The 24,298-nt window shown below is 43.8% G+C and overlaps 1 protein-coding gene across 2 annotated transcripts in view; it reads right to left on the reverse strand.

Moving 5' to 3' along the window:
- kremen1 (kringle containing transmembrane protein 1) overlaps positions 1 to 24,298 on the reverse strand; it is a 56,120-nt gene that overhangs the window by 30,301 nt on the left and 1,521 nt on the right. For both annotated transcript variants that reach the window (XM_084358797.1, XM_084358796.1), the window contains exon 2: positions 4,516 to 4,678. In XM_084358797.1, coding sequence (XP_084214923.1) covers positions 4,516 to 4,678 — 163 coding nt within the window. The remainder of the gene's footprint in view (positions 1 to 4,515; positions 4,679 to 24,298) is intronic.

Consider the following 24,298-nt stretch of genomic DNA (forward strand, 5'->3'; position numbering starts at 1 on the left):
GTTCTCGGCTGGCCGCTGTTCAAAAGGTTTCTTTTAATAACCGTTTTCCACGTACCTTAATCACAAAATTTATGGCCACCTTTAAAATGCCTGGCACTGTGAAATGTATATATAAAAATTTTGAAATCATTTACATCAGACCATGTGAGCGAATGCTGGGAATAACAAGCCCCTGCGTGTTCTTTCACAAGTTAAACTTCAAGTGAGAGTCGACACTTTTGTTTAGTTGAACTAGTAGATAGTATACAAAAAAATGAAAGCTGCACTTTCCTCGTTTTGCTGAATTGGAGAGAGTGGAAATGCTGATTGGAAAGTGGTGGTGAGAGGCTTGTCTGGATTGGGATTTGAGGTCAACAGCAGATCAGAGTCTGGCAATTTACTGCCTGAGAGAAGACTCTTTAATTGGCTTGTATGATTTAGCATGCAAACTGCTGCCTGCTGCTGCGCTGAATGAATGAACGTATTGAAGAAGAGGCTTGTTGGTTGTGGCCCGATATGTATAGTCTATTGTCTACTCTCTCATGGTCCACTCGTGCTAAATACGATGTTGTGATGTTACTGTGTCTGGTAAACACGCCACTATGTCCTTGTCTACTTGTCTTTAAAGGATCCATTCACCTAAATTATAAAGAAAACTTTTCTCACCTCCCTCTGGTGTCTAGCCATGTTTTGGTTTGATTTGTTCGGGATTTAAGATATTTCTTTTTTCTTTCAACATTTACTTCATAATGATAAGCAGAAAACTTGTAAATTGTCAAAAAAAATTGTAAATACCTTTGTAAAAAGTTTGCAATTTGAATGAATCGACCCTTCAAAGACAAATGTTTAAGTGGTATATCTTATTCTATGAAATGACTACAATGTTGATGACTGATGCTTTAGCGCAACGCAGTCCATCTTCTCACGGGACATTTTTATTAACTTCTTCAATTCAACAGAGCAGCGCACTGGGATCATAATATAGTCACACAAGCGGCGGACACCTTGGCTGCAGTTTCCCTGACCTCAGATTTGCACCTGACATCATAGAGATTCAATTACAATCAACTTGGGGAACACTATTCACTCTGGCATTTCCATTATCTCATCTATGTAAGGGAAAAGCATTAGAAGGCATAGTGGACACTCATAAATTGCACAGTACACACACACACCTGCATATAAATAGCCAGGAAATGGCTGGCAAAGCTATTCAACCACCCACTGAACCGTCATGCACTTCAAACCCTCATACTAATGCACCGGGGGGGAGAGCCGGTAGGAAGGGCAGATTGGAAGGAACAATAAATGAAGTATAAATCAGGACTTTGATTTGTGTGATGTTCTTATGGATGTCACGAAGCATTCAGAAAAGGTCAAAGAAGTACTTCAGAAGTGAAGAAAGCGTCTTGTTTAAGTGTTAAATTGAGGAATGACTGTTAAGCAACATCCAAGCTCAACGCGGGACATAAAAGTAGATCATTTACTTCTACTTTATGACACCAAATGAATTCTGAATCGAACCATGACGATTAACAGTAATGCGATATTCACTGCTGAAGTGAGTCTCGCTAAGTCTCAGCTTAGACACGAGAGCTGTTGTCCTTTTCTTGAGGCTTTGTGCTCCATTTTTTTTTGTAGGGGAACAATGTGACATTTCCCCTATGCCCAGTTTCTCCCTGTTTTCACTGGCGTATTTAATAGCAGGCTATAAAGATGAAATGTGGGGGCTGTTAAGGCTCCTTCTTCAGCACCACTGTGGTGCTCTCTTGACTAAATCACCACCGGGAGAGCGCCAGCGATGGGACGAGAAGTGAGTTTGTAATCCCGTACTTCTCCGCTTCTCAACATCCGATACGTGCTCGGAGCCGCGTATTAAAGCTAAGACGTGCAGTGATTCCCTGCTTCGCATTATCCACCTGTGCTCTAGCCTCGGCTCTCATCTCGTAAAACCACAATTGCCCTCAGGGTCAGACATGCCACAAATGCCCCGGCTCTCCCTTTTTACTCCTCCTCCCTGCTTTCTATTGTGCTACCTCCCCCTTTTGTTGAGCTGTAGACAGAAACATCCGCAAAAAATTAAAGCCTCGGATGAAAGACGAACAGAGCCAGGGTAAGGCGATGAGACAGGGTTTGAAGGTTAGTGGGGGTTATAGAAATATGGGAAACAGAATTTGAATTGCAAGCCGCGCATCATGTAAATAAGGAGATTTGCAAACCAAATTGAGCAACAACATCCAACACATCTCACAAGGCAGCTTTCTGTGATCAAACAAATCAAACTTTACAAGTCCTTCTTTGCGGTGGGATAACCCGCTCCATCGCTGGCACGTTCATGTTAATAGCATGTGCACACAGGCACGCACGTGGGTGGGTGGACACATGCACAAATATTTGACCCTGTGCAGACATGCCATAAATACCATCCCTCATCTTTTCACAATGAAGTGGCCACTTTCGTCCCCAGAAGTCTGCTGATGGGTCACTCTTTACAAGGAGGGTGTCTGAGAGAGACTGAGAGTAGCTGTTGCTGCAGCCCTGAGAGAAAGAAATCTCTCTGTCAGGAAGAAACAAAGCTGTGAGCTGTCAGTGAGTTGGAAAAGCATTGGTGGCCAAGAAAACAGCGAAATCCAAACAATGAAGATGTCCAGTTTGATTCGCTTGTTGGACATAATGCACTCCTAATGGGCAGGGGAAAGCCTTACTCGATCCTCCGCATGTATCCTCCTCATAAATCTTCCGAATTCCCATCCAGTTTAAGTAAAAACAAATCTGTCCGGTGCCACTTCAAAGCATTGCTGCATTATGAGTTTACAACCATGACTTAGAGAAATGTTTCAGAGGCTTTGGGCCGAGGAGGAGGGGGTGTTCTGCTTCTTATGGCTTGGCGATCCGGGCCAAGCCACTGTTCTAGATGTCTCGGTGAATTTGAACTCACTCACGAAAGTGTGCGGCTCACTGCGAGTACTCAAGTTTGACAATCCTGCATACAACGCTGACAGTCGTACTCGGGGTGTGACTGACGGATTGAAAGGGTTTTCTAGACACCCAAAGCCACCGTGTCCCTTCACATTCCAGGGATGAGGGATGGAGATTTGCTTACACAAACTCTTCAAGCGTGTTTGCATCCTTGTGATGACAGGGCTAAACGTTCTGTTCGGGTACCGTCAATAAAATATTCAGGGACGAATGTCTGAGCAGGTCCCCTGAGTTCAGACCTCTGCAAATCAACCTGGTTCTGAATTATTAACAATGCTTTGTCTGTGAAACTCAGAGCTCTGTCAAACATCAGTCTGCCTTAGAAAGTTTCAGTCGCCACTCAAAGCGTGTTGACATCAATAGCATAATTATAACTATCAGAAACAAACAAGATAACTGCTAAAAAGATTGGTCGCCTACACTGTGAGCAGCTGTTTGGAGTTTTTGTGGCAAATCTGCAGCACAAAAGGAGACTGCTTTACAATAAAAAACAGAAGGGGGCAGTTGTTGTTCTTTCATTCCTGAGAGAACTAAAGCTTACTTGAAATGCTCAGTGGTGAAATGAGTGAAAATCCTCAAAAAATATAGCTTAAAAATAATGTGTTTCTAAACTTTTATACTTTCCCTTCACCCTCTGTCTGAGACCCTGTAAAACAAATGGATCAGGAGCGATGGCAGGTTTGGTCTGCAAACAGTCAGAACAATCTTTGCGGGACAGGGGCTCTTTTGCTAACAGGAATCGTACTCTGGCACTCGAACCAATTAATGATAAACAAATCCCATTTTTAAAATTCTACATGTAACTTTGAGATGGGTATGACCTCCGAGGAAGACTAATCTGATGCTGCATTTAAATATGATCACTGACATTTCCAAAAGGTTACATACGGAGTTTTTTTCCCGTTTGAATCCATCACTCCCTCAACTGGTGACCTCCATATGCTTGACTGTGCTGATGTGTAAACCATCGGATCAAAGAGCGTTGAAACCGATCCAATAGCCAGAATAAATGTTAGCTAAGACTGTTTCTGCAAAACTACAGATAAGTTAAACTGAATGTTTCTTTATGTTGCAACTATGTTTGTGTAAGTTGAATTTTCTATTTCTTTCTTGTCTCAACACTGTGCTTATGTTCTAATTAGGTTGAACACAAAAAAACTCTTGGTTAGGGTTATGTGGAAAGTGCAGGATATTCACATATGATTCATATTTTCTCCTGAAATACTGAATAGTTTAATCTCTTGGGACTTGAAAAACGTTAGCACCACTTTAGATAAAGTTGTCACAAGGTCAACGTTTGGGAACTTCTGTTTAAAGTTTAATTCTTTGCATTCTATTTGATGCTATATGTGCTGATGAGGCAGAAACATATCAAAACTTATTTAGTTGCTTTAAACTATCAACTATAGAGAATGTATTCACACCCTCCTCCAATCCCAACCCTTTGGTCGCAACCTATTATTTGAAAGCTTGTTGGTTCATTAACTTATTTCTTGTATCATTATTTTTATTAAGAAAACTCTTTCTGTAAACGTCGAGATCAAGACAAGGACTCACCTGCAGTAGTTGTGTCTGCCCAAACCACCCTCTCCGTTTGGGTATTTGAGGGTGTTGTAAGGGTGCTGGAAGGTCTCATTCCAGTAGAGGCAGGGTTTACCACCATGCAGGCTGGTCTGGTTCTGGAGGCCCCTGTAGTCCTCCCCGTTGGCAGTGTAACACTCTGAAAACAGAGAAGTGAGACGGAGAAAGTGAGAGAATTTACTGGTGTCTGCAATAAGGGATCAGACGTCCATTAAGATGGAAATCAAAAGCTTGGCGAGCGCTTTTAAACAGGCCTGTAAAAGGCCGCCACACATGTGACGTGCTTTATGAAGAGTCTGGATTTAGTGAAATACTTTTCGTGCTGTTAAAATGTTTGTTTGGAATGATCACAGACGGTACGTTTGGAATAATTGTATTCTTCGCTCAGCCTCAATTCATTTCAGCTCCGGCCAAATTTGTTAAGACAAGATCAATCACGGTATTGTTTCGATTAAAGTCAACGCAGGAGCGTAGGGGAAGAAAAAAAAAAAAAGGCCCTGCTGATACATAACAAAAGCAAACATGGCTTGAATTTCCAGGAAGTATATGACAACCATATGGCCAAGTCAGAGAGAGGGAGTGAGAAAGAGAGCGAGCTGCGTTCCCAAGGCAAAACAATGGCTGGTGGAAGGCTTTTCTTCCCTGAAAGAGGGAATTCAAATAAACAATGGCTGATGGGACCATGATGAGCCATCACCGCTCATCGTTCTCAGCCTCGGGGGGCTCCCGTCAGGAGAGGTTTAACAGCTACAACTGAATTCCTCTTTTGATTGCATTACCGTGGAAAATATTAATTTATTATGTGAGTGTTATGATTACTCGTTCTGCAGGTGCTCATTATTTCCAGAACTGTTGACAGAGCAGGATACCCCTTCAGTGCAAGGTAAAAACAGGCTCTTCGATGTCTAAGCATGACATTAAATCATGCAAATGATGCCACAAGAGCAACAGTTTGAAGTTCTGATGTGCAATATATGCACTCTCCATTATTAAGACACACAAAGACACTTGCGAGTGTAAGAACGCCAAGCAAGAGCACAAGGAAGTATCACGACAATTTCACGTCACGCCTGTCAATCAAACATTAATAAGATAAAAACAATACTTGTGTGTTTGGCTCGTCTCCATGGGGTCTTGTTGCTATGTACGCGGTTAGCCAATGACCGGCCCCTTTCATCAAGTCAAGCTGTCTGGGTCTGAGCATGAGCTAATGCATTGCAATATGACAGTCATTATACCCCTCGGTGAGCCAGCTGTGCTCCAAGGCTCTTTCTCCTTCTCTTTCGACTTCCAAGGTTTCCAAACTTTCCTCTCTCTCTCTCTTCTTCTATTCATCTGTTCTCCTCTCTCACCATCTTTTCACCTCTGCTGCTTTTGCCTTTTATGTTATCCCCTTTCAACTGATGTACGGACAAGCATTCCTCTGGGGATCGTTTAGTCCCACAGCCTTGCAATGTAACTTTTGCAGACTGCTGCCACATCCATCCTTAGATAGCCCCTAGATGGCGGTTCACAGGTGTAGAGGAGCCAGGTAGCATCATTGATGACAGTTTTCTTCTTTGTATTTGTGAGCGATCCATAAATTAACATTAGCAGATGCTTAAAAAGTGAATACATTTAAAATTGTGGGGCCTAAGCAAGCAGTAAATGTTGTGAAACTTTCATTTGTTTAGTAATTAGCTTCTCATACAGTCTACCATGCTTTGCAATATTTACAGCAGTGAGCTTGCACGCAAACACGCATTCCAGCCTCTCGCATGTACCGCAAATGTACTGCTAACACTCAATTTTAGAGTAAATCAGAGGCCCCGGCTGTTCTCAGTGTGTCAGCCAAAGTTGCTTTTAATTAAAGTTGTTTCGGTTGTGTTGTTCAGTCAGGCTTATCAGTCATCCATCGTCTGGCTTGACGGGAGTTCAACGGCAGCAAGGAGCTGCAGGGCCTCAGGTTACTGCAATTATGATGCCACTCCATTGTCTGTAAATCGCTCCCCTCTCTCTTAGCAAATGAATACTGCCTCGGCATGCAAGGATATCAACCACCAGATCGTAAATCCACTTGAGTTTGGCTGAGGCGGAACACGACTCCATAAAATTAGAAAAACAGCCTAATGGTGTCACAACAGGGGTCATCCTCTTGCTGCCCTTACATGAGTGATGAGAGGGGGGGATGAAACGAGTTATCGTTGGGCTGACACCCAGAGGACAGGCGAGGCGTGTTAAATAATGCACGTTCGGACGGTCTCAGTTGTTGCATGTGCAAAGGACGCAGCAGCGACAAGATAAAGAGGGTGTGCTGACACCAACATCAGTGTCAACTGCCCTGGTAGGTTATAGTTTGCATAATATGATGTATACTTTGGGAAGACAGGAAACAGATGATGAATTTTCATTGCATTTACATTTTTCTGGGTGCCAGCAGCCCCGGCAACAGAAAGAAAGGGAAGGAAACGCTGCTATTGAGAGAGTTTGGCAGCGGCACAAGCACAATCATGAGTCACTGCTCCCCAAAAGCAATCACGACTGTTACTGCCCCAGTCAGAGAGGATAACATCAGGCAGGGACAGGGCAGCCGACTGCATCCCAAATGAGCTCACGTCCTTCAAATATCTTCTCCTCGAAAAGAGTGGGTATTAAAATGACTGAACTTGGCTGCGTGCAGCGCTGCTCAACACACTGTATCAAAAAGAAAGAGCCAAATGACTTTGAAAATGTCTCCTCTCCTCCTGCAGGAAACTTTACTCTGGAGTTTCAGGATGAAGGAGAGCTTGTCTGCACATGGTCCGCTTGGAACGCGCCGATGCTGGCAATCATTCCGCCCTGCTGCGGCCAAGTTAGCTTTCCAGGAGGAGATGGTAAATATGGCAGCGTTTTGCCACCGGGGAGGGAGATGGGGGGGGTGTTCCGCGTGGTTTCAAAGCACCATTTGCTTGTGGTGAGAATGGGAAGTAGCAGATCTGCAAGGACTCAGAGATAAGTGAGGCCATCGTAAAGATGAATGGTCCATTTAAGAGCCTTGCGGATGGCCACACATCTATCAAGCTAAAGAGAAAGGGCCAATTTAACGTTGGAGCGGTGTGAATATGAGCATTTTATCCTTGTCCTGGAGGAAATGAAGAGCTCATCTGCTGATTGGACCGTCACCACTTTGGGCTCACTCCCCTCCGAACGCGCCCGGCCCCCATCTCACACCCCTTTTCCTTGTCACCAAGCAACTGTTGCGCTCTCGTCACATGGGCCTGAGCTTTCTTGTGGTTTCATCATAAGCCGTGATGGGAAACAGAGCCACCACCGCATGAAAGACGAAGAGAAGGGGGGGGAGAAACAGCCTCCTATAAAATACATGCAGATCTACAAATAGAAAAAGTCCGGGAACGGGAAGAGGAAGACTCGCCCTTGACCAAGCCCTGCGCTCACAGAATACTGCACCACCCCGGCAATAAGAGGGGGGAAAAAAAGGAAAAACAGCAAAGTTAAGAGAGAACTAATCGCCCTGTTATTATATTTGTTGGGATTTGCGGCTAATGACTTCCACATTGCAACTTCAAATGCACTTGATGCTCTGAGAAAAGAGGGGGGCGAGAGAGAAAAAGAGTACGGGGCTTTCATCACGTGACCTCAAGAACACAAACAAACAAGCTTACAAACAAATGGGTTGTCTAAAACGCGTTGCCAGGTCACACAAGAGCACTTATTTGTTGTGTTTGCTACGAGGGATGAAAAGCAGCGATAATTACAGACGACTGCTTCCTCACAGAGGGCCGACATAAAGAGCTTCCTTCCATCTTTATTATATGCTTCGAGCTCTGGGGATGGCAAAACAGGCTTAGTGCATGAGCAATATTTCCACTATAACCAAATTCTGCAGAGCAAGTCTATGACAGAAACCGGCATGGACAGTATTACGCATGAAAAAATCAAATTTGTACAGGCGCCACCAAAAACTGGACGCTGCACACTGACTACAAACAAAGGTTTCAAAGACCTTCAAGTCTACAAACAAAGATGTCAGAAATGGCAGATTATTAATACACAATCTGCGACAATGTGTTCCCCCTCCAGTGTGTCCTGGTAGCCATTACTGTTGTGGGGCTCATTAATGTCAGTGTAGTAAGAACAGAGGCCAGGGACAGGCCAAACCAGGCCAGATGTAGCCGGTTACAGATTTCTTTTCTTGGGGGGACACAGCTGGCTGCAACTCAAGTCTGGTTCCCCTTTTCCCCAACAGCATCTATTTCCACATCAAAACCACATCAGACTTCAGAGGATCGCAGGAAGCCAGTCTGCTTCACATTTATTATCCAGGTTTCACAGATAGCCACAGATTCAGCGAGGCTCTTATAATGAAGTCAGATGTTGCTGAGGAGAAGTCAGTGATTTCTCAGGGGAAGGGGGGGGCTCGGAAGTTAATGGACCACACCTCTCCTCTCTGCCTTCTCTGATCTCCTCTCCTGTAAGAGTTTTTTAAGAAGTGCCCTCATGCGAGGGGGTCAGTGAAAGTGCAGAAATAAAGCCTCCCAAGTGATGAGAACAGAGGCCTCTAACTAGTTAAATCTGCAGACAATGACCGCTCAATGAGATTTTACAGTCCTCCGTTTCTTTTCATGCTTTTGTCATAGGTTGTAGCTCCAGATGACCAGGCCATAAACTAAGACCTCATTCAGTCCCAAAATAGCTTCCATTACCACAATTCTTCCTGCAAAAACCCTCCACTGCACCACCTCCCGAGTTCACTACCACAGTAGCCACAGACCGACAGGACTCCCTGCCAAAGATGCTGGGTAGCACCTATAAAACACGGCCCCATCTCGTTCTAGCACGGCCCCTATTATTTAGCTCCGTAATGGAAAGAGTCTAATCTGCTGGAGCCAGCGGTGGGCTAAGCGTGCTGCCAAAAAACCCCGTTTGAAGTAGCTTGTCGCAAAAATGAAACGCACAAGAGGGTTTTTTTTGCCACAGGCTGCTCTCTGGCCATTAATTTACTCGTTATTTCTCGAGAGATTTTGAAAAAAATCAATCAGCGAAACATATCGAAGCACAAGAGACATCCACCTTTTGCAGGATATCCCGGATTGTATCTGACACAACACAGCACGGATGGACCTGGCGTGGTTCTGGCTGTGTGAGTTGACAACGATGGAACAAGGTGGGACGATTTTGAGTTTTGCTTGGCAGAAGTTCAGGGAGTGACTGATGGGCTGCAGACTCTGACAATGACGTAAAGGACATTCAGGGACTTGCTGAAACCCTGGGGAAAAAATCCGCTGGCAAAATGTCGACATCAGGGGCCCGCCAGCCGAACTGACATGAGGGCGGATGAGGTGTCGCGTTCAATTACCTCCCTCTGGCACCTCCTTTCCTCAAGTCATAATCAACATCTGCCAAAAATGAGAGGCCATGTTTCCAAACATGATTAAAAGCTTCTTCACCTCTGACGCTGTCCCCGTTTTCTGTATTTTCTCTCTCACACACACACACATTCACACTTGTCTGTACAATAAGAGGACAGGGGGTTACAGGGTTAAACAAATAGAGGGGGAAATCTCCTGCATGTTCAACACATGCCACTGAACCTGCTCTAAACCAACTCTGGCACCAGAGTAAACATTATTTGTGCAGCCAGGAGAAAGCACGGTCTATAAGTGAGGGTAGCAGAGATAGAGAAGCCAAGATGAGGGTGATCGGTTGAGACCTTTCAAAGGTGCACAATTAGTGCGTCTGGGATTGATCCATCCTAAATTAAACCACACTGCAAATTAGAGTAGAGCATTGAGGCTGAAGAAAGGTTTGTGAAAGACAGAGCGGTGGCATGGGAGGCAAAATTAGGCAGAAAAGAGAGAAGAGAGCAAAACAGAGAGGCAAACAGAGTGAGTCAGGGTGGGACAAAGACTGTTTTTATGATCCCGCAGATTGTTAACCCAGGCTCTAATTTTCTCCTTCTTGTGCTGGGTTTATTTCACATTTCCCCATGTTATAGACAGGGCCGACAAAGGCCAGGCTTGTAAAATTAACAGAGAGCGAAGAGTTAGCATCGCCAACGCCATGGGGACTGAGTTTGAAGGTAGAAAAAAAAAAGAAATCTCATTCCAGAGGAGCTCTGCGGCACAGCTGCATGCTGGGGCCCTTTACCAGCAAACAAACAACCGACGAAGGCCGTAAGGGAGAGAAAACAGGTCTTGCTAATGCGTGTCGTCTGTGAAGAAAATAACAGATCCCCATATGGGTTCCTCGTCGCATGCAGCCTTTGATAACCAGAGGACGGATCAGAGTCATGAGTGATGCAAGTCATGGTGGCTCACAGTTGCTAATGGCCTTGCGCGCCTCGCATGGAGGCGTTTAAAGCTTCCTCTCGGCTTTTTTTAGTTTTGCCTGTATAAATGGATGGTAAAGTAAAATGATCTCTCAGTCAACTTGCCCTGATAAACATATGCTGTGACAAAACATGCATTAATCTGCACTCCCGCCCACATCACTTTTTTTCTTTCTTTCTTTCTTCTCCCCCCTCACACCCATACTCCCCCACCAGATGCACTTACAGTTAGAACGAAAGGGAGCAATTTTCATCAGTGGAGCAGCCGCTGCATTTTAAGATGGATCCGATGAGGAAGGAAAAGGGAGGACACACACTCGCACACACACACTGCCGTGCACACAGGCTCTTTTGTTCCCTCGGTGGTAGGCCCAGTGTCATTGTGGCGATGCCATTCTCACCCACTCATCACTGTACTGTAGATATCACCCACTTAGTGTGTGTGTGTGTTTGAGCGCACATGTCTGTCAATTCCCTAACTCCTTTCCTCACAATGGGCCAGTAATCAATTTGTGGTGACATTGTGTAAGCTGTGTGGCCAGTATGGCTTCGGCTTGCCTCCCGTCTGCTCTCTTGCAGGATGATTTCCAAGTTTCATGTTGCTCCAAAGACAATATTTCGATTTGTACACAGCGATGGACCTCAGATCCACATGTAGGCCCTTTTCCTCTGTACGCTAAGCTACTTTAAGCTGCGACAAGAACGCCAGATAGCACCTCAAAGAAAGGTGAAGCATGAAAGAAAAAAGGTCGCCCCCTAAACACACCTGTTTTCGATCGTCCTGTTTGTGCTCAGGTTAGCTGGTATCTGAGGAATGTAAATTATATGTGGTTTGGTTTGGGCTGAAGCTCTGTCAGTGCTGTTGCAGGGGGATTGTGTGCAACCATTGCAGACCCCCCTGCCGCCCTCTTTTCTTTCTCTCAGAGGTCCTGTGTGATTACAGGGTCGAGGGAAGACGAGGGCTGACTTGGATAAATAAAGGTCTCTGGTCGAGGGGAGGGAGCGATGTGACCTGCCCTGCTGATGCAAAAAACACAGATGCACTAGATCAAAAGCTCAGCTCCTTTTCCTGTTTACTTTTAACAGACATCATTATTGAAACAGAATGATGCCTCGTCTTATTTTAAAATGAATCACAACAAGTCTCCGGGCAAGAGAAGCCGATGCTTTTGTGTAAAGCAGCAGAAAGGATTTAAAGGACTTTAAAGGAGTTTTTGTGTTCAGTCTGGTGGGGATGAACGTTGTTGTGCTGACTGCACACTCCTCATGTTCATGTGCAGCTCTTCATTCTTCACTTTGGTCGCTGACGAGGGTGCGGATTTTAAACTTTCGCCCAATATCAGACTTTCTCCTTACGAAGCTTTCCCATGCTTCTGTTTGGAAGAGGTGTATACAGTAAATTTCACGCTCAAGCTTTGATTAGTCATATCCTGTTGTGGAGATGATGCCAAAATGTCATTTGCAGGAAAAAAATCAGTGGCAATTCATCTAGGACGGATGAGAAATCCTCTCCTTTTTAGCCGCAGTTGATAGTTCAAAGTGATCTTTGTTTCAGTATAGCATTTCTATACACTACAAACTACTTTATGTTAGAGATCTATATAATTTAACAGAAGACTATAAAGTTAGTAGGAAATATGTCCTTCTTGTTCTTCTTGTCATCGCAACTTGTTTGACTTTGTCTCTTTTAGTCCTCTGAGCTTAGAGAGTTTATAATCCCCTTTAAATTGTGCAATTTTGTCATTTAATCCTTGTGGTAACTGGGGTTTAGGGCTGCCCTAATGCTTATTTTCATTATCTATTTTTTTTTATTATCAAAATAGCTGCTGGTAGAGCTGCAACAATTACTTGATTTTACTTGAAAAAATGAATTGCCAGCTACTGTATTTTTGAAGATCAATTATCAAAGGTCATTTTTCAAGCAAAAATGTCCGACATGCACATTCTATCTTCTTATATTTTAGGAATTGTTGCTTTTATTTGTCTTTTATGATAGTAAAGGATTAATCCTTGGGTTTTGGGCTGTTGTTGGACAAAAGAGGTTCGATTTTTTTGACATTTTCTAGCCCAAAACATTAATATTCGTGAAAATATATGGCAAATTAACTGATAATGGAAATAATGGTAAGCTGATTAATTTTCTGTTGATCAAATCAAATCAAATCAAAGACATGTTTTAGGCCATGGACCCCTTTAGCTGACAGAGACGGAGCAGGGACCCCCTATATGTATTGTATAAATCTGTTGCATATTAACCTGAGCCTACAACAGCAACCTATAGTGAAACACTGCTGTTGTGAATACATACAAACAACACTGATTATGTCATAACAAGGTTATGTGTTGAAAACTCGTAAAACTTGTACGTAAACATGTATGTAGTACTGTGATCCTCCCCTCACTGAAGACACTGTACCATCAAAATGATTTTGAAGCTGTTATTTTAAGGTGAAAAAGTTACATAATGTGTGTTTTCATCAACATTGAATGTGTTTCATGACTGTGCGAAATGACCAAACTAGCAAAAACTCTGAATAAGACCTCACTCAGTCTCTCAATAATATTCTCTCAAATCCCCAAGTCCGAGTGTCATGTCAGCCTGGGAATCCCGAGCTTTTCGGGTCGCTTTAAAGGCCCTTTTCAGAAATGGAACAACATGGTTACTGGAAATTGGGCTTAAGTTGATCAAATGTCTGAAAGAGGCTTAGAGCCATGTGTTGTGATTAAATGTAACTAAAGCTGACCAATGGCAGATTTCATTCACTCTCCTGACATCAGGCGTTGACATTATATGAACAGTAACAGATATATACTGAATAATGAGGTTTAATCAACTTTTACTTCTCGCTCGCTGCGGTGGATGAACAGACCTGATGTGTGGAGTTCAAATACGTTCCCATCTGCATCCAATGAATCTCCAGCGTGCTCATTTGTAGAGCGTGTCAAACACATCAAACACATTTGTTTTGTCTGTCTTTGTAAAACGCAGATGGAGGCATTGGCCTGTTCCTTCAGCATTCCTTGGCATGTTTATAATTTCTTACACTTTTAATCCATACATTGTGGAGAAAATCTCCTTTGCGTCAACACATGTTGCCTCAATCTGTCTCTACGCAGAGCCACCTATGCCTGTTGTTGTCTTCAGAACAATCTGTGATCATTTTCACCAAAGCGACATTCATTTTAACTTGTGTTATATAGCCTAACATGTTTAAATCCTTTTTTTCAAATGATCTTGCCTGACGGACCTGGTCAGAGCATGAACAGAGCACACATTTCCACTGTATCGGATCACAAAAGGTTGTCAGATACACCGCAACAGAGTGCACTTCCAAGGACACAATAACAACAGCACAATAGGCTGCTGCAGAGAGGACCACAGCGCTCAACATTCAGACCCCTTTTAACCAGCCACGTCTCTAGTTCCTGATCTTGATTATGAAAGCGATCCTTTTTCACTGTGGTTTGTGAGGCTGTGGGAAGAGCAGCAGTACTGGGAACCAGATGGCTCTGGTAAAAGACAGGGGGCATCCCACCGGCCTCCCTGGGAAGGGGATCCATTTCGAGGCATCTATTGAGGGCCAGCAGATTCTGTTTCACGGCATCGGCCGAGTGTGACCACCCCTCGGTTGGCGTTGGTCGTGGGCTGGTGCCACGTAGGCTGCTGCAGACCCAACCCTTTTTGTGTTCACCTCGGGGAGCTGTATTCACCTTCGATGCAGGACAGACAACTAAACCAGGGCCTCTTGGCGACTTGGGTTTCACCCCTTTTCAGTTAAAGCCTCTTTCAAAGGGCCTTGCATTGCGATGGGATATCACTGGCTCCGCAGGGACAATGGTTATTTGTGAAAACGGATGACTGAGATGTTCCTATGCATTTGTGAAGTAGGGTCCATGAACTGGTAAAGCTCAGTTAACTATCGCTGTGCTATCGCAGCTCAAGCTAATGGATGTTTATTTCCATATTCCTTCAGAAATGACCACACTGAAACATGTCGTGCAACCCCTGTTCTGCACTCTCTGATCCACTGTCACGGCTTCTTAGCTCTGCCCGCTATTGGCTTTGTTCCTTTGTTTGCTGTCCACTTAGCTACGTCTGCTCCCTTCACTTGTCCAAATGTTTGCTCTGTCCACTTAGCCATGTCCACTTGCTTGGCCTTGTCAAATCAGTGCTGTAGGTGGGCGTTTCCAGCTAAGAGGAAAGGCGACAATTTGCCTCTTTGGCCACAAACTGCTGCAGCTGGACACTAACCAGACCCCGGGGCTCAGCAGCTAAATTACTCTCCATTTATTTAAAGTGGTTGCCATTACTCTACCGCAGCAGAGCAGAGACCTCAGTGGCCCTGGCCCAACCATAACTGCTGTATAAAAAGAACTAGGTTCGCCGGACAGGTCATGTCTCACACAGTAGCAATTCAATATCCTCCCGTTATGTTCTTGGTTACGCTTCTCAAAACTCAGAATTGCATGTGACACCACAAAAATACATGGTTGCTTTGAAACTCTGCCTGTGGAGATTTTTTGTAAAAACACCCGACCAATCACTGGCGAGATGTTTGGAACATGTTACATGTTTGAATCAAAGAAAGAATAACAGCTAATTTACCTTAATCATACTATGTCAAAAGCTTTATTAATAGTATGTTCAAAAAGAGAAACACGGAGACAGGAAGCCAGAATGGTTTTGGGCTCGTACCAAAACAAATCAAACCACAGTCTAATCGTTTTTTCCTGTTCTCGTTGAAACGCAGAAACAAAAGACCAGCCAATGAGCGCTATTAGGGAACGGCAAAGCTGCACTCCCTTTTATCAGCAGGCCCAGAGCTGATAACACTCTACTTTGATTTCACGTCAGTGTATTAATCCAGCTTTGAGGCAGAAAGTTAGATTTTGTGTAATGTCTTCACGCACCAGCCACTTCCTCCCCGGGGCCTTAAAAACCTCCTTTTCCATTCTCTTTGAATTAAATTGGGTTTTGATAATGAAAACAATTGTTTGTTTGAAAGTTAATAGAATTCATAGAGGAACATAAGGCTCTATGGTATTTCATTACTGTTCTCTGACTATTTGATTTACCCCCTCGCCCTGGAGTGTGTTCCAGCCGACGGGCTCTGGCTGCTGCAGAGAGCACCAGCAAAGCTGAGAGAGAATGTCACTCGGCATTGACTGGAGTGGGTCTCCTCATGCATACGCAAATGTCAAGGTACACGAAGAGGCCAGGGTACACATCTCATGCATAATAGTACTAAAATGTGCAAAAGAGGGAAAGGGAAGAGGGGGAGGATTAGTTACAAGAGAAGGAGGAAGAAAACTTTTAGAAAGTTTGAGATGAAGAGTTGAGAGAGAAAAAGTAAAGATGTTTCTTAACAGAGCTGCATCCAAACACAACATGTCACAGCTCATTCAGAAAAAATACTCTGGTCTTGACTGACCTTTGAGCAACAAAACCTCACAAACCACTACTCTAGCCACTCTGTGTGCACTCTCCCACCTAAACATTGTTTATCTCTTTCAAGCCTGACAGTTGTGTACAGCCAGCAGCAGCTTGACAGCTTAATTTCATGTTGTCTCACAGGACCGCCTCCGTGGATCAGGGACCAAAGTGACACAGTCAACCTCACTCCACTTTGTTTGAGGACGCCGCTGTCTCTCGCCGCTCTGTGCTTTACATGACTATCGCACACGTCATGCCTTGTCACCTCTGAGGGAGGCTATCCATGTGCCACGATCGCCATCACAGATCCTAAAGCTGGCACTGGTCTGGCTGCTTTGCATGCCGGGTCGCCCGACTAACCGCCTGGCAGGTGGTGATTTGCACAGGGTGAGAGAAAAATGAATAAGTCAACAGACATTCAAAAAGAGAAACGGGGAGAGCGGGGACTGACATGGAGAGAGGTACTTGAACAAATAAGCCTTTGAACACGACAGGACGAGAATCACAGTGGCACGATAATAAGCATGATTGTGTTTATAATAACTAGGTCTGTTTCTCCGTCTTAGTGGTTGGTGGTTTCATGGGCAGTCCAATCCCTTGGCATGGAAGAACAAGGGCGTTGCCCGCAACTTGACCTTCGGAGGGCACCACCCAGAGGTCAGCAGGAAGTAAATGGGCAGCTGCTTGACACAGAAGCACACATTTCTGACCCAGAGGTCTTTTTTATTCCCCTTCTTCTGTTACCAACTGTGAGCCAGATTCAACGTACTTTCGGCCAAGCGAATGAGGGAATTCTTCAAAACTTTGGCCTGTCTTCACAAGTCAAGGCATGCTGAGTACCATGAGAGTCGGGATACGCAAAAAGGAAAATGCTCTATTTTCTTTCATTTCAAACTTTCTACTCTCTTTGTCTGGCTCTACAATGAGTGCAGCTCTCCCTGTCTCCTCTTCTTACACTGCTAGGTAGCGTCTGTGAGCTTGTGCTACTGTCTCTGGAGCACTAGATGAGGAGGTTTCTTTAATGAGCTGTGGCTTAGTTTTAAAGCTACCTTGTTGTCAATGAGGTAACATACAAATGTACAACTGTATTGTGTGATTAGAAAGAAGAGCCTCTTCCTAGCCTGTTTATACTCCTGCATGAGAACCTGGAACCATATTTTTCTTCTGGTGGGAGATGTTATATGTTATTTATAGGGCAGCTAAAACTTTTTTTTCAATCTGTTGATTATAGTGCTGCAACTAATGATTATTTTCATTATCAATTAATCTGCTGGTTAATCTCATGATTAATCGATTTATCATAGTCTATAAATTCAGATATTCCAGTGCAATTTTTTCTTCACAACACCAATTCTGAGTACCGATCTGATACCAAACAAATGTGTTAAGTTGCACACAAGCGTAGTTGACGCTGCTGGAAAGTATCAGGATTTAGTTTCTACTAAATACATTACATGGTATCAGATAGATCAAAGCATTTTAGGATGCTTGTAAATTTGTGAGGTGATCTAGTGTGTTACTTCCTCAACAAGGAGAGCCAAGAGCAAAGTAGCATGTTAGTATCTCTGCACCATAACTCAACAGCCCGTTCTGCTGTCGATCACCTCACAGTAACAGCGTCAGTTGAAGTCGATATGCATAGTTGGTCTTTGTTGCTGTGTTTTGTTGTCTTGGTAAACGTAACCTCCTGGGGCATTCCACTGAAGATCCATGAGGGCTCCATATGGGCTGGTGTGGAGCTGATTACGCATGGACGCAACACAAAGAGGAGCCAGACTGACTTGGTTTACTGTGAAAACAACCAGCACATACTGACTGAACCTGCACATAAAGTTTTGTAGAGTGTACGAAAGTTTTAGGGAGACTTGCCCCATTTGTCAACTTGCTCATGATTCAAATGAGTGATGAGAAAATAGGCCATAAAAGCAACCATGTGTCCCCGGTAGATTGTTCTGTCCTGTGATTGATGCCAACACTTTTGCATGCCCTTGAGTGAAAGGCAAGCGACTCACATTATCTTTAAAGTTAGAAAAGAGAACAACAGACCAATGATTCCCCTACCCTGAGTGTAATAACCTCACCCAAACAGTTTAAGTGTGATGTTTGACAGTTTACATTAAAACAGTGAGCATTTTCAGTAGTATTTAAATAAAGATGCTATGGCCTCCTTGCTGGCAGACAGTTTACTATCTAAACATCAGGTTGAAACAGGAGAACATAAGCATTCATTTGGAGTGCCACTTTAAAAATATATGCTAAACTTGTCATTTTGCTCTGGATTGGTCTCCACCAACTCGTGAGGATAATATTTAGCTCTTTAGCATCTAAATGCTTCCTTCAGCAGCTGGTCGCTAACTTGGTCTGCTTTTTGGCGCCAAGCAGGTAGCACGCAGTTGTTTTTTCAGACTAAACAGCTGCTGCAGACCAGACAACGCTGACAGGTGTAAACCAAACTAGCTGAGGGGTATAAAAACCAAAACAATGGGCTGAAAGATGCTAAAATGGTGCGTACTGTAGAGCTGAGGCGTCTGATAATTCTAGGTGACTTTACTACTAGCACTGACGCATTCAATATGAGAATTATTTAATTGCACTAAAGATTAATGTTTATTCTAGCACGTTTTTTTTTCTAAGAAGAAATGTTTTAATAAAATTAAGATTTTTTTATAAGGCTTTCTATGTTTGTATGTATACATATGTTTGTGTTTACAATGCTTTCCTTGTTATGTTTACTCAAAAAAGTGGATGGGTCATTCATCGATTAATGTGCACAGTCCTGGTCATACTAAGAACCAAAGTTAACCTACGTTATAAAAATGCCTTCTGTCCTAAATGAGACCTATTATGCTTTTTTGGTTTTTCCCTTTGCTTCAGTGTTTTGCATTATATAGGTTCTTGTGCATGAAAAAGATCTTGAAAGATAAAAAGTCAGACAGAAGCTCCTTTCTTCAACAGAAAACACTGCTCCTGAACACCTCGTCAGTAGTCCCGCCTTTAATTCTGAGACTTCTCATCACACATTTGCATGATTTGGGCCTTACGGCTAGTTTTGGCAGTAAGAATTGATTTAGCACGGCTGCTCTGTTGTTGTTAGCGAGGCTGGCTCAGGTGTGTGAGCTGACCAATCAGAGGAGACTGGATATTTGGGAGGGGGGCTTAAAGAGACAGGCGCTAAAACAGAGCGTTTCAGACAGAGGGGGATACAGTGCTGCAGCACTGGACAGTTTGAGAAAACTATTGTGTTTTCTGAGCATTGAAGCATGTAAACCTATTAAAGTAGTAACCGAAAATAAAATGATGAACCTGAAAATGAGTATAATAAGTTTCCACAAAGTCTGAAACTCCCACTGGTGTCTACACACAGTCACATCTTTAATCATGAACGGCTACTTAGACACACACACAGTACTGTACGCTACTCCAATCTACCACAGTGGTTTGTGTGAACTTGTGTCTGCAGCACAGAAGCTCTCCATCTATGAACCGGAAAAGCAGGGGGGAGGACACCGCACAGCCCACATCTGAGACCCAGACCCATGCACCCTCTTCCCATAATGCCCTCTGACACTCCCCACACTGAGCTCAGAGGGTTTACCCACACACCGAAAGCCCTTATGCTAAACTCTTTAAGAGCCCGCTGTCCCTCCTCAAACCAGCGCTCCATTGCGATCCCTTCTGCCAACACCAGCTCGTGTTTCTTCAGATCCTGGCTGAAGATGGCCTGTTATTATCTTCCGAGGCAGACGATTCAGAGTATCTCTCTCTCTCTCTATCTCTCTCACACACACACACACACACACACACACACACACACACACACACACACACAGACACACAAAGATCTCTCTGTCTCAGGGGTTACAAAGGTTGATGGAGGCCAGTCATAAACTGCACTGTATGGACTGCGTTTGAAAGTGGATTAATTCAAGACACATATGGTGATTGGCTGGATGAGAGAGAGTTGTGGATTGGGCAAAGACAGACAGTGGTTTTTGTGTGTGTATGTGTCTGTGGTTATGTGTGTTAGTGTGTATGGAGGGGGGGTTACATGAAAGGAGGGGCATCAGATAGAAGATGTGAGACCTTTTGGTTTGACACTTGACATGGCCCCTTTAAAATCAGGAACAGGAACGTTGGAGGTTTATAGAGGCTCCGGAAAGCCACAGCTGCTTCACATTTAAACTGGACTCAAACACACGCATATAGTGTTGAAATTACTAGCTGTTTAACTGAATAGTTGAGTGGCAGAAAATTAATGATCAGTCTTAAAAGGGAGGCTGTCGAAATGTGTCGTTTCCAGCTTGCTAAATGTGAGAATCTGATTCTTTCTTTGTTTTTACATTGAAACATCTTTGAGTTTTCTACTGTTGGTCAGTGATCACAAGTGATTTGAGGATGTTACCCTGGGCTCTGGCCTGCATAGATGGTCATTTTTCACTAATTAGGACATTGTTTGAAACTCTTGTTTGAGACATGAAGTCCATAAAGTGTTATTAACATCCTGCTGATGAAGCTGGTCATGTAATATGACAGATGAACACATGCACGCACACACACGCACAGTCAATGCAAACATCTGAAAACACACTGCAGACTCCTATCAATCCCACTTCAACCTAGTGAACACAGAAGCTGCACGACTGCTGCCAGCCTTAGAAACTACAATCCAGACTTTTGTGTGAGCTGCTGTTTAGGAGTCCGTGCAGTGTTTCAAACCGCGCTCCGGCCACCTCGCCTCTCCCACTGCGCCACACAGAGACGCCCAGTTCCGTCTGCGGCCGAGTGCATCATGCCCTGCTGGACAGCGATCAGACGGGGGGCAGGAAACAGAGCAGGCTGCCAGATGAAACAGAGGGTTGCCAGTTTATGCAGCAGCTTATATGCGTGTTAGGCTACAAAGAGGAATCACAACACATGCTGTCATTCATCCCTCAATTGCTCTGTTTGGTGCCTACAGTGCTTTAAGGAAGAAGGAAGAGTGACTGTGTTGAATGAGAGTAAAAAGCCTAAAAATCTCCAATTTGGTCTGGAAATATTCGAGGTGATTCACCTGCAGCAAGTTACTAGATTATAGACCTCTCTGAGCAGAAATCAGCCTTTGCAAATCTTCCCAGTGTGGCCTTAGAAGTTATTTCATGCATGTCTAGTTTAGTAGAGACTTGGCATAGACTGCAGAGGGAAAGAAAGCCCTCTCGCCTGCACTGATCAGCCAAAGATTCAGTTGGTCGAGCGTATTAACCTGATGTTTTCTTCAGGTTGCATTTCTGACAGCTCTGTCTTGTGTGATCACGTAATGAGAGTGTATGTGACAAAATGTCACAGCATGTCCTTTTCAAGCCTCAGCTCAACACAAAACAAACCTTTAAAAGTCAAAGAAAGTCCAGTGATAGACAGGTCGTGATTCCACTTGTTTCACGTCGCTCTCGTTGAAGCTCTCGCTGTTAATCGCGGCTGCGAAAAGTGTGATCAGACAGATCAGTTGTTGCTGTGCGAACCTCTAAATCAAAGCATTCCCCTCTTACGATCTCCTGTGACAGGTTGCATTCGACAATGAACAGTGAGCGGTTCAACAAAAGAGTTATTTTTCCCTTTTTCGGCCTGAATGTGTAAATCCATTCAGAATTTTACAAGACAATTGCAAAGACAAGAGAAAGATTTAAGATTCACTCCTGCACTATGGAACAATAATCTAGAAAATGCACTTATTTGCTTTTTGGTGGAGAGAAGATCGATATCACTCTCAAGTTCGTCCACTGAATATGAAGCTTAGCTTAGCACAAAGACTGGAAACAAAATGAAAACAGCTAAACTGACTCAAACCGAAAGCAATGAAATCCACTTAGCAACACCCCCAAAGCTCACTACATTATGTCTAATCTGTCTAAACCGTACAAAAGACATGTCACAGTTTAACAGGGTTCATGTATCAGACTATTTCGGCCTATTGGACAGAGCTAGGCTAGCTGTTTTCCAGTCTTTGTGATGAGCTCACCAGCTGTTGGTTGGTGCTTCATATTTAGCTGACATGTGTGAGTGGTAACAATCTTCTCATCTAACTCTCAGCAAGAATAGCAAATAAGCACATTTCCCAAAATGACAAACTATTCCTTTAACCATCCCCTGACCCAGGCAGGGAACCACTAGGATAGATTATAGGTTATCCTTGCGTGTACTAACAGGAAAACAGCTTGCTCACCCTGCCACCGAACTTACAAAGGATCACTTTGAAGGTGAGTCACATTAACACTGTAACAGGAACATGAAAAAGCTTCCTCAACCTCCATTTCAATAAGATGAAACCTAATTTACATAAACAAAAAATACACATGTGAGTCTGCAATGCACTGTGGGACCCTCACAACCGCTCTCACCTCTGATCCCCCATCATCGAGCGGCCAGTTAGACCGGTCATGGACACCAGAAACATCAAGAGCAAAATAATTCCACGCTGATTAACCAGCTCGAGCTTGTTCACGACATCAACACCATCAGCTGCATCATTACCGGCTTACAGAGTAGCTCAATTACGCCTCATCTTGACAGCTCTGACAGGATTCGGCTTCCACTTGTGTGTACATTTGCGTGAAGGGCCTGAGCAGCTGCCAAGTGAGCAACGACAAAACATGATGTGGGAGTCTGGATGGGTTTCTTTATAAAGCCTCTGAGCTCAGGTGGAGGAAACATCATGTACATTAATGTTAAGGGCCTGTGGTGAACTAACACTGCACACGTTGAGTATAAAGTGGGCTGAATGGGCCCATTCTCACATTATAGGTTGTATAAAGGCACTTAGCTGCTCCTGCAACACATGTCATCCCTCACATTTTGCCGCGTCTCTGTTTGTGTGCACGCATATCACTGAGCGCGCGATTGTCCCTCAGCACAAGATTAAAAACACTTACGGCGTTAATACACCTCTGCTCGATGCGCTGCTGCAGCCGAGCAGGACAGTGAAAGCACTCCAGTATAATTGTTTTAGACACGCTGTCGCAGAGGCAACAGCTGCTGGCACTCTGCAAAGTATTAAAGGAGCTCTATGCAACATTTTGTAGCAATGTGCATGTATAAAGGTGCACTATGTAGTTTTGGGGAAGGAATTTTAAGTAGAAGAGAAAGAGCTTCAATGACAAACTAAATAAACAGACTCTCTTTGTTTTCATGACTGAATGAACTGAATAAACAAACAGACCTTCAAGGACAAACACAGTTTCATACTGTTTTACTTTGTTTATATGTGGCGGACCCTGCCACCTTTCTAGCTTCAAACAGTTTTCTGGGGACCTTATTTTCCTCTGAGAACAGCTTGTTTATTCACTTACGGAAAAGACACATATTTCTGAGTTTGTATTATTACCATGTTAATGTTGTAAATATTGAATTTCTTCTCCAAAACTACACAGCGCGCCTTTAATACGCTGCTGTATCACCTGGCCTGAGCAGTTTCATTTAAATTCTGCTGTTTTTCAGGCTCCTTTTGTGCACATGCCCAGATTTTGATCTGGGATGTAAGTAGCTCTCTTATAACATCCACATCCAGCATTTCAGAGCAGTGTGGCAGATATTTTGGTGTGTCAACTTGTCCTCGACCTGCCTCGCACATTCCCCCCCGAGGTTCTTGCATGTTGCATCACTCATAAACTTAATCTCCTCTGATTGGATTTCTCTGGAAAGAAGTATTTACTCTTTGATTCTGAGGGCATGACACCGACATTTAACACACAGGACCAGTTTTCTGGTATCGACTGCAAAAGACATCTAGCAAATAATCTGTGGTTGAACTAACAGCTGTGCCTTAACTGTAATTTAGGGTGGATTAAATCTTTAGGTGTCCAAACATTAAGGGAACATCAAACAGTCCCTCTCTGCGTGTGCACGGAGAGACTGAGGACGCATGAAATGATTGTTTTCCTGTGCAGTGACTATGGCACAGCTGACTTCAACTAAACATAAACTTGGCCTTTCTTCTCCCCAGTGTTATGAGGGGGAATACCATTGCTTTAAATACTTTGTTAATACAT

Source organism: Pagrus pagrus (assembly GCF_965226575.1).
Source record: "Pagrus pagrus genome assembly, chromosome: 8".
Lineage (NCBI taxonomy): Eukaryota > Metazoa > Chordata > Actinopteri > Spariformes > Sparidae > Pagrus > Pagrus pagrus.